This window comes from Miniopterus natalensis, chromosome 14, assembly GCF_054644295.1.
Source record: "Miniopterus natalensis isolate mMinNat1 chromosome 14, mMinNat1.hap1, whole genome shotgun sequence".
NCBI lineage: Eukaryota > Metazoa > Chordata > Mammalia > Chiroptera > Miniopteridae > Miniopterus > Miniopterus natalensis.
In genome coordinates, this window is record NC_142094.1 from 58,964,867 (window position 1) to 58,980,227 (window position 15,361).

Consider the following 15,361-nt stretch of genomic DNA (forward strand, 5'->3'; position numbering starts at 1 on the left):
CAGGGTCATTCCCAGCATGCTGTGGGGCTGTGATAAGTCACCCTGAGCCTGCTGGGATCCTGTTCCCAGGGGAATTCTGGGGGGGTTGTCATGCCTGCCCCCCATACAAATATCAGGTATCCCCGATGTGTTGGATGGATGAACAGTGGATGGTATTTTAACAAGCCACGGGCCCCTTTCCTGACTGAAGTAGTCAAGCAGGTGTCCATAACGATGACTCTCACAGGATCCCTGGATGTTTGGTTCTGCTCGGGGACGTTCCAGAAATCTCCACTTAAGTAACTTACATGTATTTGATGTGACAGATTTGTTCATTTGAAAGAAAACCCTGTTTTAAAGTCTGAGGAATGCAAATTGAGGTTCCCCTGTGGTTGGACAAAAACAGTCTGCTGATCAGTATTAATCTACAGCCCACAAACAGGGAGCCAGGCCGCCCTGGCCGGGCTGAGCGCAGGCAGGCAGGGGACCCCTGCAGAGGCGAGGGATGCTTTCTCTCGGGTGCGCCCCCACTGGAGGGCTTACAAAGGCCTTCCCAGGCAGCCTGTGGCTTTGTCCTTGTGGTGACCTTGGCCGGCAGTAGGCCAGCCTGTAGCCTGCTCTATAAACCAGGACTCCGATGTTCAGTGGTGTGAAGGGCCGTCCAGGTGGACATGGAGCTGACCTCACAGTGTGGCCCTTGGACCAACACCTTCAGCGTTACCTGGGAACCTGTGGGAAGTCCAGAATCCCTGACCCCACTCCATTCCTTTGGACCCAGAAACTTTGGAAGCTGTGTTTTAACAAACTGTCCGGGTGGTCTGTATGCAAAATAAGGTCTGAGCGCTGCCCTGATCCCCCTTCGCAAGCCCTCAGGTGGAGTGGGTGGGTGGGTGAGGGAGGAAGACTAGGTTTGGTTGTGCATGAACCAGGTGGAGAGACAGAGACCAAGGCGTCTTGGAGATGGGAGCAGTGCCGCCTGTTTTAATGGGAATCAGGAATTTTCACAGAGGAAATGATATTTGAGCTGGGCTTTGAAGGCTGAGTAGGAGCTTGCCAGGCAGAGTATCGGAACAGTGCCTGTGTGGACAGGAACCCAGGCTGAGAAGGGGAGAGGGTGGGATGGGCCTGGGGCCAGCAGCACAGGCCTTAGTGCAGGTGATGCTCCGCGGTGTTACCCTGTTGGGGTGTGTGTGGGGGGGTCTGTGCCCTTTTTTTAAAGTGGAGGTTAGGTTTGCTTTTCAGGAGATAGGTCTGGTGGACCATGGTGGGCCCATGGCGTGGACCTGGGTGGTGGGCTAGGGGCTGGCAGAGGCCATTTGGAGAGATGGTGGAGGCGTTGCTGTCTTGAGAGCTGCTTTCGAGGCAGAATTAACAGGGGAGAGGATGTGGGCCCTGGTGGGACGAGAGGCCAGAGGGAGGAGAGGGGCTTTGACCGCGAGCTTGAGTCACTAAAACCTGCCGACTCCAGCAAGAGGCCACAGGAGGAGAGGTGGAAGGTCACTTGCTTGTTTTCGATAAGGCTCTGTGGACGTCCAGGTGGTGTGGCCCCTTGGCAGGTAGGAATATGACCTGCAAGCAGGGACTTGAGTGGCATTGATGTGGAGGTGGGGAGCTGCGGGGACGGAGGAGATCGGACGTAGGGGTGGTGTGCACATGCACACACATGCATCCCCTACACATGTGCACACACGTGCGAACAGAATACAGCACATCCACAGATACAGGCAGGTCAGGAGGCTCCCAGAGGACGAGAAGACCTCCGTGAAATGTTCCTGTTCTTCGTACATGTGTGTGCTGCACCCCCACACACATGCACCCCCCCACATACCCCCCATGCACCCCCACATGCACACGCACACCCCCACATACCCCCTACATGCACACACATGTGAACAGAATGACATCAGGTGGTGAACCACTAAACAACAGGGTGTCCCCAAAAATGTATACACACTTTAACAGCTGATAGCTCAGTTTTGAAAATGAAATCTGCCTTTACAATTATCCAAAGCGTGTTGTACATTTTTGGAGCAGCCTGTATATGTTGAGGTCCTGGGACTGACAGAGCGTTGGCGTTTCGGCCGACACTCCAGCCCCCTGAGCACCCAGGCCGGGCCCGTGACTCCTTTCTGTCCGCCGTCTTTGCGTCGGGCCGTGTTTCTTGAGGCGGAGACCTCTCATCTTTTAAACTGTGCAGAGTAGTTGCCCCCCCTTAAGAACGAGTGGCACCTCCGCCTTCCTTATAAGGCGCCGTTTGGTGTCGGTTTTGCTCTCCTGCGAGTCTGTTCCTGTAACGCGGAGGCTCCGGGGGCGTCTGAGCTGGAGCAGCCGCTCCGTCTCTGTCTTCGTTGTCCATGTGTCTGCGGAGCCCCGGGCCAGGGCTCACGGGGACGGTCATTTCTGATGTGATTGTGGGACCTCAGTACTTTTATCTCTTTCTGTTGGTAAATTTTGATGCCAACCAGATGGAAACTGTGCCAGTGGAAAGTGGGGGTCCTCTCTTCTGAAGCCCCGATGCTGTGAAACACTGACGAGTGTCTGTCTGTCCAGACTCCCCCCACTCATGCTCGTGAAAAACGCTTCCGGGGTGCCGTGGACATGAGGGTTCCATATTCCCTTCTGATGAACGGGAAATCGGGGGCCAGCCAGTTGAAAGCTCTTCCCAGGGCCTGGTGTGGCCCCTCCAGGCCACCGTAATGACCAGGTGAACGGGGACAGACAGGACCAGCCTCCGGTCACCTGCCTGGTCTCGTGCCCTGTGACACTGCGGTGCCAGTCCCTCTGTTTCTCTGCGGGGACGCGGCAGCCCCACAGCAGCGATGGGGGTTCTCTTGTCCCAGGTGCCAGAATGTCAGGGAGGCCCCAGGAACCCAAGGCCGTCTTCCTGCTCTGGCCCCAGGCGCCCAGTTCGAGGTCCCGTGGGAGCCTAGCCAGGCTTCTCCCCGCAGCCCACGCCCCTAGCAGGTCGGGCTCCGCTGCGTTTACACTCCCCTGCCTGGCGCCTGCCCCCCCTTCTCCCCTTCCTGCAGGGGTGTGTTGGGGGCCTGAGCACCCTGACTTTCTGAGGGGGAGAAGCTTTGGGGGATGCGTTCCAGGGTGACCCCGCTGTGTGCTTGAAGCCGGGGTTCCCGTTTCTCAGCTCTGATGAATCTTGACCTTTGGGGAGACACCGTCTGGAGGAGACCCCAGAAGAGGCTCGGTTTGTGAAATGCGACGCAGGGAGCTGTTCCGGGGCGCAAACTGCCTTCTCTTCCCTAACAGTTTAAGTCTGTCGTCCGCGCCCCACGACGCGATTGGACCGGGCGGGACGCGGGCCTCCCATCTGTTCTCTGTTTGCATTTGGGAGCCATTTCAAAAACCACACGGCAGAAGTTTATAGGCAAACATTATAAAAAGTGACAGCCTGAAGTGCTGCTATCGCGGGCTTGGCAACCCAGAGTGTTACCTGAAATAGCTCATTCAGCGCCCCGGCCCCGGCTGTCTCGAGATGACATCGGCGGGGAGAGGACCGCGCTGGGTGCCCGGCGGGGTATGTGCGACGAGGTCCCATAAGCCACAGCCTTTCCGGATCTCACGAGAGTTCTCCATTAGGGCCCCGCTCATGCACAGAGAATCTGTTCCTCGTGTGTGTCACCGAGAGGCAGATTCATGAGCTAGTGACATCACACGGAGACGTGAGGGCGTGACTCTCCTACCCCGATCGGCCAGGGGACTTGGAAAGCGAGGTAGCCCTGCCTCAGGCTCCTCCTCCCTGGTGGAGGCCCCTCCGCTCAGTTCCCCATTAGCTTCCCAGAGACAAGGGCCTGAGGAGTTTTTAGGGGAGGGGAGGGGAGGGGCCCCAGCTCAGGGCAGGGCTTGGTCTGTGCGGGGGACGCACACCTTCCGTTTCTGACCCGTTGGGGAAGTATCCGTCTCCCTGCTGCTGTGAAATAGCAGAGCCGACAGTTTATTGGAGAGAAGCTGACCCCTGTGCTGCTGGCACTTGTCACGTGGTTGAAACTTCTGGGGACCGAGTTCCCGTGGAGGCCCGAGCCCCCCGGTTGGTTGTGGGGCGGCAGCGAGGAGAAGCGGGCGTGAGCCTCCCAGAAGGTAAACTCGGCCTGTGCGTCCAGCAGCTTGAGGTCACAGGGACAGGGAGCGTCGGACACGCCCGTGTGCTCGTTCCAGCTCCCTCGCTCCTTTCAGACGTCAGTGCACACCGGGACAGACGCTGGGAACACGCGTGTGGCGGCTCTGCAGGAGCACTCGGTGCGGAGCAGGGTGGCTTCCGGAGCCTTCCCTCCCTGTGCCTGGGTGAGAAGGGCTGAGGGAGCTGTCTGCCCACGGTGCGCTCCGTGGGGGTTTCTCCCTGCTCCCCCAAATCAGAAAGCTTAAAAGCATGTGGTAGCACCAGGAAAAATAAGGCGGGAGATGGTAATATTGTTTAAACCTCCCGGGGGGTTCTTTGCTCTGAGCCAACTATTGTCGTTTTACAGAGCAGGCCGCTCACCTTGGTGGAGTCGGGCGAGGCGCCTGCCTGTTAGGGAGGCTGCCAGGCGCGGGGACAGCGACCCCGGCCGCCACCCCGACCGTCGGGGCCTAACGAGGTGCAGGTCAGAGGATCAGGCTCCCGTTGGTTGGCTCCTTGGGTCCTCGAGGCCTCGCTGTACCAACCTGCTCTTCCAGCCCACAGGGCCTGGTGTCCTCTTGGGGACACGGGTCCAGCATCTCAGGCGCACTAGTTTCGGCGAGACTGGGAGGCTTAGCTGTTTCAGGTGAAGGCAAGGATCCCCTGTGAAATGATTTTCTTTAAAAACAGAGAAATCGCAACTGCACCTGTGTCGGGAGAGATTCTGCTGCATCCTGATTGCCAGTGTCGCGCTTCTCTTCATTTGTCACACAGTCTTAGAGCCTCCGCCGCCCCCAGGACGCAGGGACCCGGCTTTTCTCTGAGGCCAGGCCAGGGCGGGTGGGCTGCCGGGGGGCCCTGTCTCTCCGTGTGTGCCCAGCGGCTCCCCTGCGCAGGAATCTCCTGATGGCCAGACTGACCCGGAGGAGAGCCGGTCCCGTGACATCCTTGGTGACCTGCAGGTCACCTGACGTAGTGCTAATAAATATTATTTTGTGGCCCAGGCTGATTATCGTAAGTTCATTCTGACATGGTGTGTGCTGTTTCCGCGGTTAGTTGTTGGAAACGGGGGACCCAGAGGACATCTGAGCTCTGCCCCGACAGGATGTCAATAGGGCTGGACTGGGTGGTGTTCGGCCGGCAGTTCTGACCTTGAGTGAATCTGTGACTAGGATGCTGGAGACGGCCTGAGACTCGGGGTCAAGCTGAGTTCTGTTTCCTCCCCCTCTCCCACCCCCTGCCCTCTGTCCCAATCGTCTCTTCCTCTCCCCTTTCTGCTCAGGATCCAGAGTTCAAACTACATCGATCAGTCACTGGGCTCAGTTGCGTCAGGAGTCAACAGCCTCGGGAGGCGCGGCCTGAGGCCCTTCCGACCGTGTTCCCAGCAGTATCTTTGCCACATCACCTGCCCTTCTCTTTGGAGAAGCCGTCTCTGACCATCCTATGCAGAGGTCGGCAAACCTTCTGTAAAGGGCGAGACGGTCGCTCTTCAGGCCGCGGGGTCTTGTAAGCAACTCTTCACCCCGAGATCGTACCGCGGTGACAGCCCCGCACAGTGACAGCAAGCAGCTTCATTACGCACAGGGAGCAGGCCGTGTGCCAGGAAAACCATGGTGATCAACACGGGCCGCCTTCCACGAATATGCCGGGGTGGCCCTCGTGGAGGGAGGGACCCACAAACAGCCACGAGACCCAAGCCCCCCTCTGGGATCTTGGTGTTTCCTCAGGAGACAGGACACGTTCAACAGGAAGGTGGGCTGTCCCCAGGAGCTGGTGGTGACGTGGGCAGATGGCAGAGGAGGGGTGGGTCCACGTCCCTCCTGCCTCACCCCGAGGCGGGCAGGGAGGGCCCAGCCTTTAGCACGGGCTGTGTGGAGTGTCCGGCGTGCAGAGCTCAGTGGCTTCGGCTCTGGGTCCGTTTAAGTACCGTGGAGACCACCTCTTGGCTGTCTCGCGCGTTTCACGTAGTGCTTTTGGTGCAGGCTTGTATCACGTTAAGAAAAACCGCTTGTCCCAGCTCACCCAGCACAGAATTTACCCTTCAGTCGAGCAAAGTTCCAGTCTGAGCCCGAGAGCTCCTGGAAACTCAGCAGCTTTGTGGAAGGACCCGACCGTTAGTGTGTATTGAGTGTGAGGCGTTTTCAGAAGCTCAGCCCTGTGACGACAGGCCAAGTCCAGCGTGGTCAATAGATGTGCGCGTGCATGTGTGCACACGTGTGTGCATGCTCGTGGGCAGGAGGGCGCATGCATGTGCGTGCCCGTGGACACAGCCATGCAGCTATGTTGAATGAAAAGTTTCTAAAACACATAAAACCACACGTCCTTACGACGGAATCTGCGGACTGCGCTGCAGGCAGGCTGTGGATTGACCATCGACTTCAGTTTTCTTGGGCAACACCCTTCCGCGCTGGGTTTCGGGTTCGGGGTTAAAGCCTTGTGGTGCGTGGTCACTACGTGGGGCAGCTTGTGCTGGGTGCTTCCTCGGCTTGTTTCAGGTCCTCAGCTCTGTGCCCAAGGGCCGCGTGCGGGCTTCCTGGGGGCCCTGGCCCCCTGGGGTGGCGGGGAGAGGCCAGCCTGCTGGGGCCCTTTGCAAAGCAAGAGCTGCTGTCCTGGGACTAGAGGGGCCTCCCCTGGCCTGTGTTGGACGTTCTGTCTTCCACTCCTTCCCACCTGTCTCCACCTTCTCTCTCCCACTTTCTGCAGAGCCACCAACCAAATACCAAATCTCCCAACCAGAAGTTTACGTGGCTGCGCCCGGGGAGTCGCTAGAGTTGCGCTGCCGGTTGAGAGATGCCGCCCTGATCAGTTGGACTAAGGATGGGGTACACTTGGGGCCCAGCAATAGGACAGTGCTTATTGGGGAGTACTTGCAGATAAGAGGCGCCACGCCTGGCGACTCCGGCCTCTATGCTTGTTCCGCCGCTAGGACGGTAGACAGTGAGACTGTCTACTTCGTGGTGAATGTCACAGGTGAGTCGGCCCGCGAGCCCCCTGCTCCCTCTTCTCTGTAGCGTTTTCCGGGGCAAGTGAAATCACGATGGGATCTGCTCCCTGGGGGCCGGGCACAGAGCTTCACAGTTTGCTATTTATCTGCTGTTGAAGTTTATCCTGGGGACCTAGCAGGTCAGAGGGGCTGGTCCTTAGAAACGATGGGTTCTGATGTGCAGAGGAACATTTTCTGCGAGGACAGCGCACTTTCACACAAGTGAGAGCACATCCCCCCCCCGCATCCCTGGCATTCAGCGTGTAGGACTCAAATTTGGATGCTGGAGATTCCTGATTCCTTTCGTTAAAATTTGCGTTTCTCTCCTGGATTTTTCTTCCATGCCGTGCGGGGGACTGCGCAGGCCCCCCGCTTGGTGGCCGAGTTTAAAGTTTTGTTTTCAGAACGTTAGTGACTGGCCCACGGTCACACGGGGCCTGAGCTTCCCTCGGGGGCGAATCCCTTCCTCGGAGGGGACCCCGGGTGCTGCGAGGCTTTGCTGGGAGGATCTGTGGGTTGCACGCCATCGGAAGCTTGCGGGGACTTGGGGACCAGTCCAGCTTCTGCATGTCCAGCTTCAGGAGACGGTTAGATGCCCGAGAGCAGCAAACACAGGATCGTAATCAGGCCGCTGTCCCCACGGGGAGGAAGTTTAGGCCCCAAGACCAGCTCAGCTAAACGCGGCCTCAGATTTGTCGCCTGGGCCCCTGGGCTGTTGGCGCCCCTGTCCCCAGGACGAGGCGGGAGGTGACAGCAGCCTGTCCCTGTCCCTGTCCCCAGGACCAGGCGGAGGTGACAGCAGCCTGTCCCTGTCCCTGTCCCTGTCCCCAGGACGAGGCGGGAGGTGACCGCAGCCTGTCCCTGTCCCTGTCCCTGTCCCTGTCCCTGTCCCTGTCCCTGTCCCCAGGACCAGGCGGGAGGTGACCGCAGCCTGTCCCTGTCCCTGTCCCTGTCCCTGTCCCCGAGGACCAGGCGGGAGGTGACTGCAGCCTGTCCCTGTCCCTGTCCCCAGGACCAGGCGGGAGGTGACCGCAGCCTGTCCCTGTCCCTGTCCCCGAGGACCAGGCGGGAGGCGACAGCAGCCTGTCCCTGTCCCTGTCCCTGTCCCTGTCCCCGAGGACCAGGTGGGAGGTGACCGCAGCCTGTCCCTGTCCCCAGGACCAGGCAGGAGGTGACCGCAGCCTGTCCCTGTCCCTGTCTCCAGGACTAGGCGGAGGTGACCGCAGCCTGTCCCTGTCCCTGTCCCCAGGACTAGGCGGAGGTGACCGCAGCCTGTCCCTGTCCCTGTCCCCAGGACTAGGCGGAGGTGACCGCAGCCTGTCCCTGTCCCTGTCCCTGTCCCCAGGACCAGGCGGGAGGTGACCTCAGCCTGTCCCTGTCCCTGTCCCCAGGACCAGGCGGGAGGTGACCGCAGCCTGTCCCTGTCCCTGTCCCTGTCCCCGAGGACCAGGCGGGAGGTGACAGCAGCCTGTCCCTGTCCCTGTCCCTGTCCCCGAGGACCAGGCGGGAGGTGACCGCAGCCTGTCCCTGTCCCTGTCCCCAGGACCAGGCGGGAGGTGACAGCAGCCTGTCCCTGTCCCTGTCCCCAGGACTAGGCGGAGGTGACAGCAGCCTGTCCCTGTCCCTGTCCCCAGGACTAGGCGGAGGTGACAGCAGCCTGTCCCTGTCCCTGTCCCCAGGACTAGGCGGAGGTGACCGCAGCCTCTTGCTCAGCACACACCCACCCACGGGTATGTTCTTTCGCATGCAGACGCCATCTCCTCCGGGGACGACGAGGATGACACCGAGGGCTCCGAGGACGTTCCCAGCGACAACAGTAACAAAAGTAAGTAGCCGCCCCGAGGCCCGGGGAGGGGCGCCCGGCGGCCCCTCGGCCCTGCCCCTGTCGACCTCGCGACCTGCGGCTGCCCGGCCCTCGGGTCAGGATAAACCCTGTTGCGCGCGCCCTGCTCTGCCGTCTGTCCTTCCGTACCGTGTCCGCCAGCCACTCTTTCGAAAGCAGTCGGACTTTTCTTTCCTCGGTTTCCCCTCTCCCCTCGGTTTCTCGCTGTGGGGAGACCCAGTGAAACTACAGAACATCCTGGTTTTCTTCACAACTGTGGACGGTGCCTGGCTACCCAGTGGTCCCCCCCCCGGGCCACGTTTGGTGGTTACAACGGGCGGCGGGGACGTTGGTGGCATCTCGTGGGTGGAGGCCGGAGGTGCTGCTGAAACATCCGACCGTGTAGACGACGGGCCCACAACTGAGGCTGACCTGGAGGTGCCGAGGCCGAGAAACCGTGGCTTTTAAAACATGACTCGGTGCTGAGCAGAGCAGGAGGGTGAGCCTCACGCCGCAGGGAACACGGGGCCAGCGAGTGCCGTCGGCTTATGTAAAGGCAGCTAATGCCAGGCGCTGCCGGTAGGAGGCTCTGCTCGGCGGGTCAGAGGGCGGCCGCTCGGGGCTGGGCAGCCGGGGTTCCAATCCTGCGCCTCCGCTTCTGAGTTGGGCGACCTGGGCAGGTGATTTAATTCCGTGCCTCAGTTTCTTCAGCTGTAACACGGGAATAACAGGACCCGATGGGGTGGTGGCGATGATTAGACGAGTTCATATCTGTGCAATGCCCAGAAAAGCACTGTGCGCGCTGAGCAAAGAATATGAACTGTTGCCCTGGCTGGTGCGGCCCGGTGGTCAGAGCGTCTGCCCACGCACTGAGGTGTCGATCAATGCCCCCCCCCGCTCTCTCTAAAAAAAAAGATAAAATACAGAGTTAGGTGTATTTTCCAATAACATGATCATGGCTGGAAATGTTCCCAAGGTGATTTTATGTTAGTCGTGGGTGTTCATTGCTCAGGTTTATATTCTGCATTTTCTCAAAAGGATTTCAGTCAGTTTGTTGTTTAAACAAGGCCTGAATAAAGACAATTAGCTATTAAAGTGGGCCCAGAGCTTTTTAGAGGAAGAAGGGAAAATCGGTCTTGTCAGGCACCGGGGGTAACGCGTTTCTTAAGTGGGGAGTCGGATTTGTCCCTGAGTCTCCTAGCAGCTTGGGTGAAAAGGGAAATGCTTTGGTTTCTATAGTCTTTACTTTCTGGCCAGAGAAAGCCTGGGGCCTGGCTCACGGCGTCAGCTTCACCTGAGAACTTGTTAGGAATGAACACCTCGGGCCCCGCCCAGCCCGCTGGTTAGAGACTCGGGGGTGACTCTGAGGCACTCAAGGGTGAGAACCACGGGCTCAGGGATTCACATGCACAGATCTGCCCCAAACAGGGGGTTAGTGTTCGGGATGCTGCTCATAAAACAGCGGGGAGTCGGTGAGTGAAAGTGTTTTCCTCTGTGATCCCTACCAGCCTCTAATGAGGTTATTACAGTTTAATCATAGAGCCCTGGTGCCTCAGAAGACATCACTCACTTCTCATTAGTTCCCTGGCTCTGCAGGGGAGGCAGCGAGTGACTATGGCGGTGATCACGAGGTCCGGCTCTGCGCTGGCTCCTGGCGCAGTCAGGATCCCCCGCCACCCAGTAGGGTACAGAGGCGTCAGTCCTGTTCTATTGAGTGGAAATTCATGAATCAGTGAGCAAGAGGCAGAGCGGCAACTCAGCTGTGGGCCTGTTGCCTGGCAGATTGTAGTGCCCCTCGGCCAGTCCCCGGGGGGTGAGGGGTGGAGTGAGGAGGCTGGCGCTGTTGTTTACGGCCCCGAAGCGGTACCCGCGTGGGGGTGTCATTGCTACTGATTGGGGACGTCAGATCCTGTCAGCTCGGTGGTGTTGGCATGCCTGGGACCTGCGCTGTCCTGGGGATGGGTCCGATGCCCGCCCGTCCTGATCAATATGCTAATCAATACCTGGGCAATACCACGTAACGGCAAGGTAGAGGCTATGTAACAGGTAGGCTGAGCGAGCTGATTCACAGGGACACCTGCCACAGACCTCCGGGTTTGCACCCTGGGCACCAGCCCCGACGCCCGCCCGGTGCCCCTGCGGAAGGGCCGGGTGGGGCGTGGAGGGCTCCGTTTCATGAACGCCAGCCCTCATCGAGTGAATCGCCACCCCTTCACCTTGCCACCAGGGTGCTTTGTAATCAGCTCTCGAATGACACCCACTCTGCCCCGAGGTGGGTGCTCTGCGGCGATTAGGGGCTGGTGTTAGCTGTACCCAGGAGAGACTGCCGTCGGGAGCCGGCTGAACGGTGCTGTGAAACCTTAGACGTGATTTGAAGCGATAGCGGCGCTCAGCTGGCTGCGCGGCCTCTGCCATCTGTTTGGGTGATTAGGCTGGTCAATGCACAGGTGCAGCCCGGGGTGGCCGAGATTAAGCAGCTGCAGGCTGTGTGGACAGGGGAATGCCGTGGCCGGGGGACTGGCCAGGCGGGGAAGGGATGTTGCCATTTAACGATTTGTGCCACCTCAGATGTCAAGCGCCTGACCCGATTAATAGGGAAAATTGCAGAAGCACCGAATTCTTTGTGTTCCAGCCTCCTGGAAACCACCCACGCGTCCAGCGTGATTCCTCTGGTGCCTTCTGACTGTCTGGAGATGCCACTGGGGTGCATCTGAAAGTTCCTCTCCAGTGAGGTTAACACACGATGCCCCCAGGACCCTGGGCTCACAGTGACGCTGCTGGGCTCTCTTTTTTTCTCTCTGGGTGGGTAGATGTCAGGTCTCTTATCTCGTGGCTTGAAAACACAGGGTGTTTTCTCAAAATGTATATACACACTTTGAGTAAAGTATATGTATTTTATGAAGGCGGTGTTTATTAAAATGCATTTCACTTTCAAAATTGAGTTACCAGCTGTTAAAGTGTGTGTGCATTCTTTGGGGACACCCTGTGCATTGCAGGTTATTTTATATTCCCTCTGCCTGTTTGTTAATTAATTTTGGTGGTTGACCATATAAAAGGCCAGCTTACCTGCCTGGTAGAGTTTTTAGATTCTCTGCAGACCTCAGAGAGTGTGATGTGGTGGCAAGAAGGAAGGCCAGAAGTTAAGGCAGGATGGTCGAACTTTGGCCCCGGCGCTGGCACCCTTCCCGTCGAGGCCTGGTTTGGTCTCTGTGGGCATGACTGGCAGTGCTCAGGTTGGTCTTAACTTCTCCCTCCTTGTTTGAGCCCAAGTCAAAGAGGGGCTCCCCTGTGACTGAGTCCCTCGGTTTTGCGGGTCCTTTTCTGTTCGTCCTTCGAGCGTGGTTATCGAGAAGCGTCTCGGACCCACCTCCCCGCTGGCTGGGCTTCTGGAGGGCAAGGACCCGCCTGGATGCTGAGTGAACGTTTTCTGGAATTAGCCTTCGCACCCATCTTTGAAGGATCTCCTTAAAAACAGGCGTCTACGTAAGAGAGTGAGCTAGCCCACAATAACTCTCTGTTAAAAATGGGTTGTATTTTTATGTGAATTTGGAAAATACCTGTTACTGGGACCCTTTCTTGGAGACTCACGGTGGCCATCAGCATAACCGAAGCTCTGACGTGCTCTGCAGTGAATCACGTTTAGTTTTGCCCTTGCCCAGGGTTTTCCAAACTGATTGGCGCTGAGACCCGATGTAACATACAGCATCTGCCCACCGCCCTGTTGCCCGGCTTTGAAACCCTGCAGTGGCTGGTTCGATCGACCTGTCTTTCCCCACCCTCTTAGGTCAGGTTCTTCCATCACAGGGGTGAAGGGCGTTCTCAGGAGTGAAGGACATTCTCCGGGGTGAAGGGCATTCTCAGGGGTGAAGGACATTCTCAGGGGTGAAGGGCATTCTCAGGGGTGAAGGACATTCTCCGGGGTGAAGGGCATTCTCAGGGGTGAAGGACATTCTCCGGGGTGAAGGGCATTCTCAGGGGTGAAGGGCATTCTCGGGTGTGAAGGGCATTCTCGGGGGTGAAGGGCGTTCTCGGGGGTGAAGGGCATTCTCGGGGGTGAAGGGCGTTCTCGGGGGTGAAGGGCGTTCTCGGGGGTGAAGGGCATTCTCGGGTGTGAAGGTCATTCTCAGGGGTGAAGGTCATTCTCAGGGGTGAAGGGCATTCTCGGGGTGAAGGGCATTCTCCGGTGTGAAGGGCGTTCTCGGGGGTGAAGGGCGTTCTCGGGGGTGAAGGGCGTTCTCCGGGGTGAAGGGCGTTCTCGGGGGTGAAGGGCATTCTCGGGGGTGAAGGGCATTCTCAGGGGTGAAGGGCATTCTCGGGGGTGAAGGGCATTCTCGGGGGTGAAGGGAATTCTCAGGTGTGAAGGGCGTTCTCGGGGGTGAAGGGCATTCTCAGGTGGTACTTCAGCAGCTCCCTCGCTGGTGGCCTCGCATCTTACTGGTGCTGGACGTTCCCTGAGGCCTCGCGGGCCTGGCTGCCAGGACACCACACTGCTGCATGTCCCCACTAGTGAAACAGACTCTCTCCGGACAGAAGGGGCCATTTCAAGGGCTGGTTTTCGAAACTCATCCAGGCTGAGGGCCTCGAAAGGTTCTGACGTTACACGTTAGCACAGGAAAGCGTGATTTAGCCAGTCCTTGTCTAGGTGTCTGAACGGTTATGTGGCAGCAAAAATAGCCACGTTTGCCCATTTTGGGGGGTGAGTGTTATTACCTCCACTTGTGTTCAAGTGGTAAACGTTTCTGAAGCGCCTGAGACTCGGCTTGTGGGAAGGTCCCGAGCGACAGGAAGCTCAGGGGGCTCCTTGACCAGAACTGGCAGCGAGACAGCGGCCTCGGGATCCCTGCTGCTGGGAGAGCTACGGGGTGATGTTCTGTTTTGGTCTCAGGCCTGTCGAGACCAGTAGCCAATGCCCATACCTGTGTCGGGGAGAGAGGCAATGTTTTTGGAAGTAACTAGCGAAAGTGAAGGCCCTTGGCCCAAGATTTCAAACTCCTCTCGTTGATTCTCCTGCTGATAACGGTTTAGAGCCACCTCTGCTCTAACTGGGACTTTCACTTGGAGGAGATTATATCTAAGTCGGTAATTGTTGGTTTCTTAGTTATGTTTAAGTTTCTGAGAATTGAAAACAAAAGAAAACAAAGCAACAGAACAGTACGTAGGCTTCCTCGGTTTTCTGAAGTTCCTTTGTGTAGTGAAAAGCTCACCATGAGTTGGTCTGGGCGTTTCGTCCCGAAGGCCAGCGAGGGGCTCCGTCCGGTGGGCCCGATGGAATAAGCGGCGAAGCCAGGACCTGGAGAGCTTTCTCCCGAAGGCAGGTCCCGGGAGCTCTCGCAGGGCCGCTGGTCTCCCGGGGGATCGGGCGTTTCGCACGCGGGTCACTTGCCTGGTTCGTTTTACTGTTTTTCTTATCGAATGCCTCAGTGGTCAGCAAGTCAGTGGATTTAATGAGATTCCTCAACTAAAGCACCTCCCCCTCATTACACCCTCGCTCCCACCTCCGTGTTTTGTTAGATTTGTTTTCTCTTAGTTTGTGAAACACGGAAAACAGATGAACGGCAGTCTCCTTACTGCAGGGCTGGGGGCGGGGCGGGGGCGCTCAGAGACAGCCCTCCACCCAGGGTCAAGGCATTCAAATGTCCCGATTAGTGATATTTTTAAAGGCCCTAATTATAGACTTAAGGCACAGGCCTTAGTGGGGCTTTAGGGAGTTTGGGAGACTTAATCTAGGAGCCGAGACTGGCTGTGTGTGTTTTATTTTTTTTATTTTTTGCATCCATAAAAATACAGTTGGCAGTCATCAGTGGCCACGGCTCACGTAAATCCTGAACTTCTGACTTAATTACCATGGGAGAGTTCAAAGGGCAGCCTGGAGGGGCGGAGAGAGCCCTGCCCGGGGAGCTGGAGGCTCGGTCGGGCTGTGCCCGGCGACCTTGATCAAATCACTTAACCTTTTGGGTGACATCACATCGGCCGAGGGCCAGATGGTCACCGAGGTCGCTTTGGTGACAGGACCTCGTGTTTTTCTTTAAACCGCTGGGCTGGGTTCTCCCTTCTTGGTTTCAGGGAGAGAGAAGACCGTAAACCTTAGATGTCAGTACTGGGATGTGTCGGGGATTTTGAAGGGCAGGCTCAGCAGCCCGTGTTTTCTCACTAAGTTTATATTGCAGGGTCACAGCACACCCTCTAATCCTACCATATGTTGACGGAATCAGTATCTGCCTGGAATATTGGTACCTGGAAAGAATATTAGAGTTGGGAGGGTCCTTATCGAAACATTCAGCTCAGCTCCCTCCTTGTAGAGCTGAAGCTTTGAACAGATGTCCACCTGGTTCGCCCGTTCACCCCTCCCTCCCTCCCTCCCGCCGACACCCCACAGGTTGTACCTTCCAGGTCGCTGCTCTGCTCTTGCTGGCCGGCAGGCGTGGAAAGGAGTATTTTTCAGGATGGAAGCCGCCTGGCGATGGGTGAT

The 15,361-nt window shown here is 57.8% G+C and overlaps 1 protein-coding gene across 10 annotated transcripts in view; it reads left to right on the plus strand.

Moving 5' to 3' along the window:
• The window catches only part of FGFR2 (fibroblast growth factor receptor 2), an 87,743-nt gene that overhangs the window by 14,504 nt on the left and 57,878 nt on the right, over window positions 1-15,361 (plus strand). For 4 of the 10 annotated variants that reach the window (XM_087824068.1, XM_087824070.1, XM_087824069.1 and 1 more), the window contains exons 3-4: window positions 6,791-7,057; window positions 8,821-8,895. The exons of 3 other annotated variants lie outside the window; for them this stretch is intronic. In XM_087824068.1, the coding sequence (XP_087680194.1) occupies window positions 6,791-7,057; window positions 8,821-8,895 (342 nt within the window). The remainder of the gene's footprint in view (window positions 1-6,790; window positions 7,058-8,820; window positions 8,896-15,361) is intronic. 3 more of the 10 variants (XM_087824072.1, XM_087824073.1, XM_087824077.1) reach the window with 1 other exon arrangement.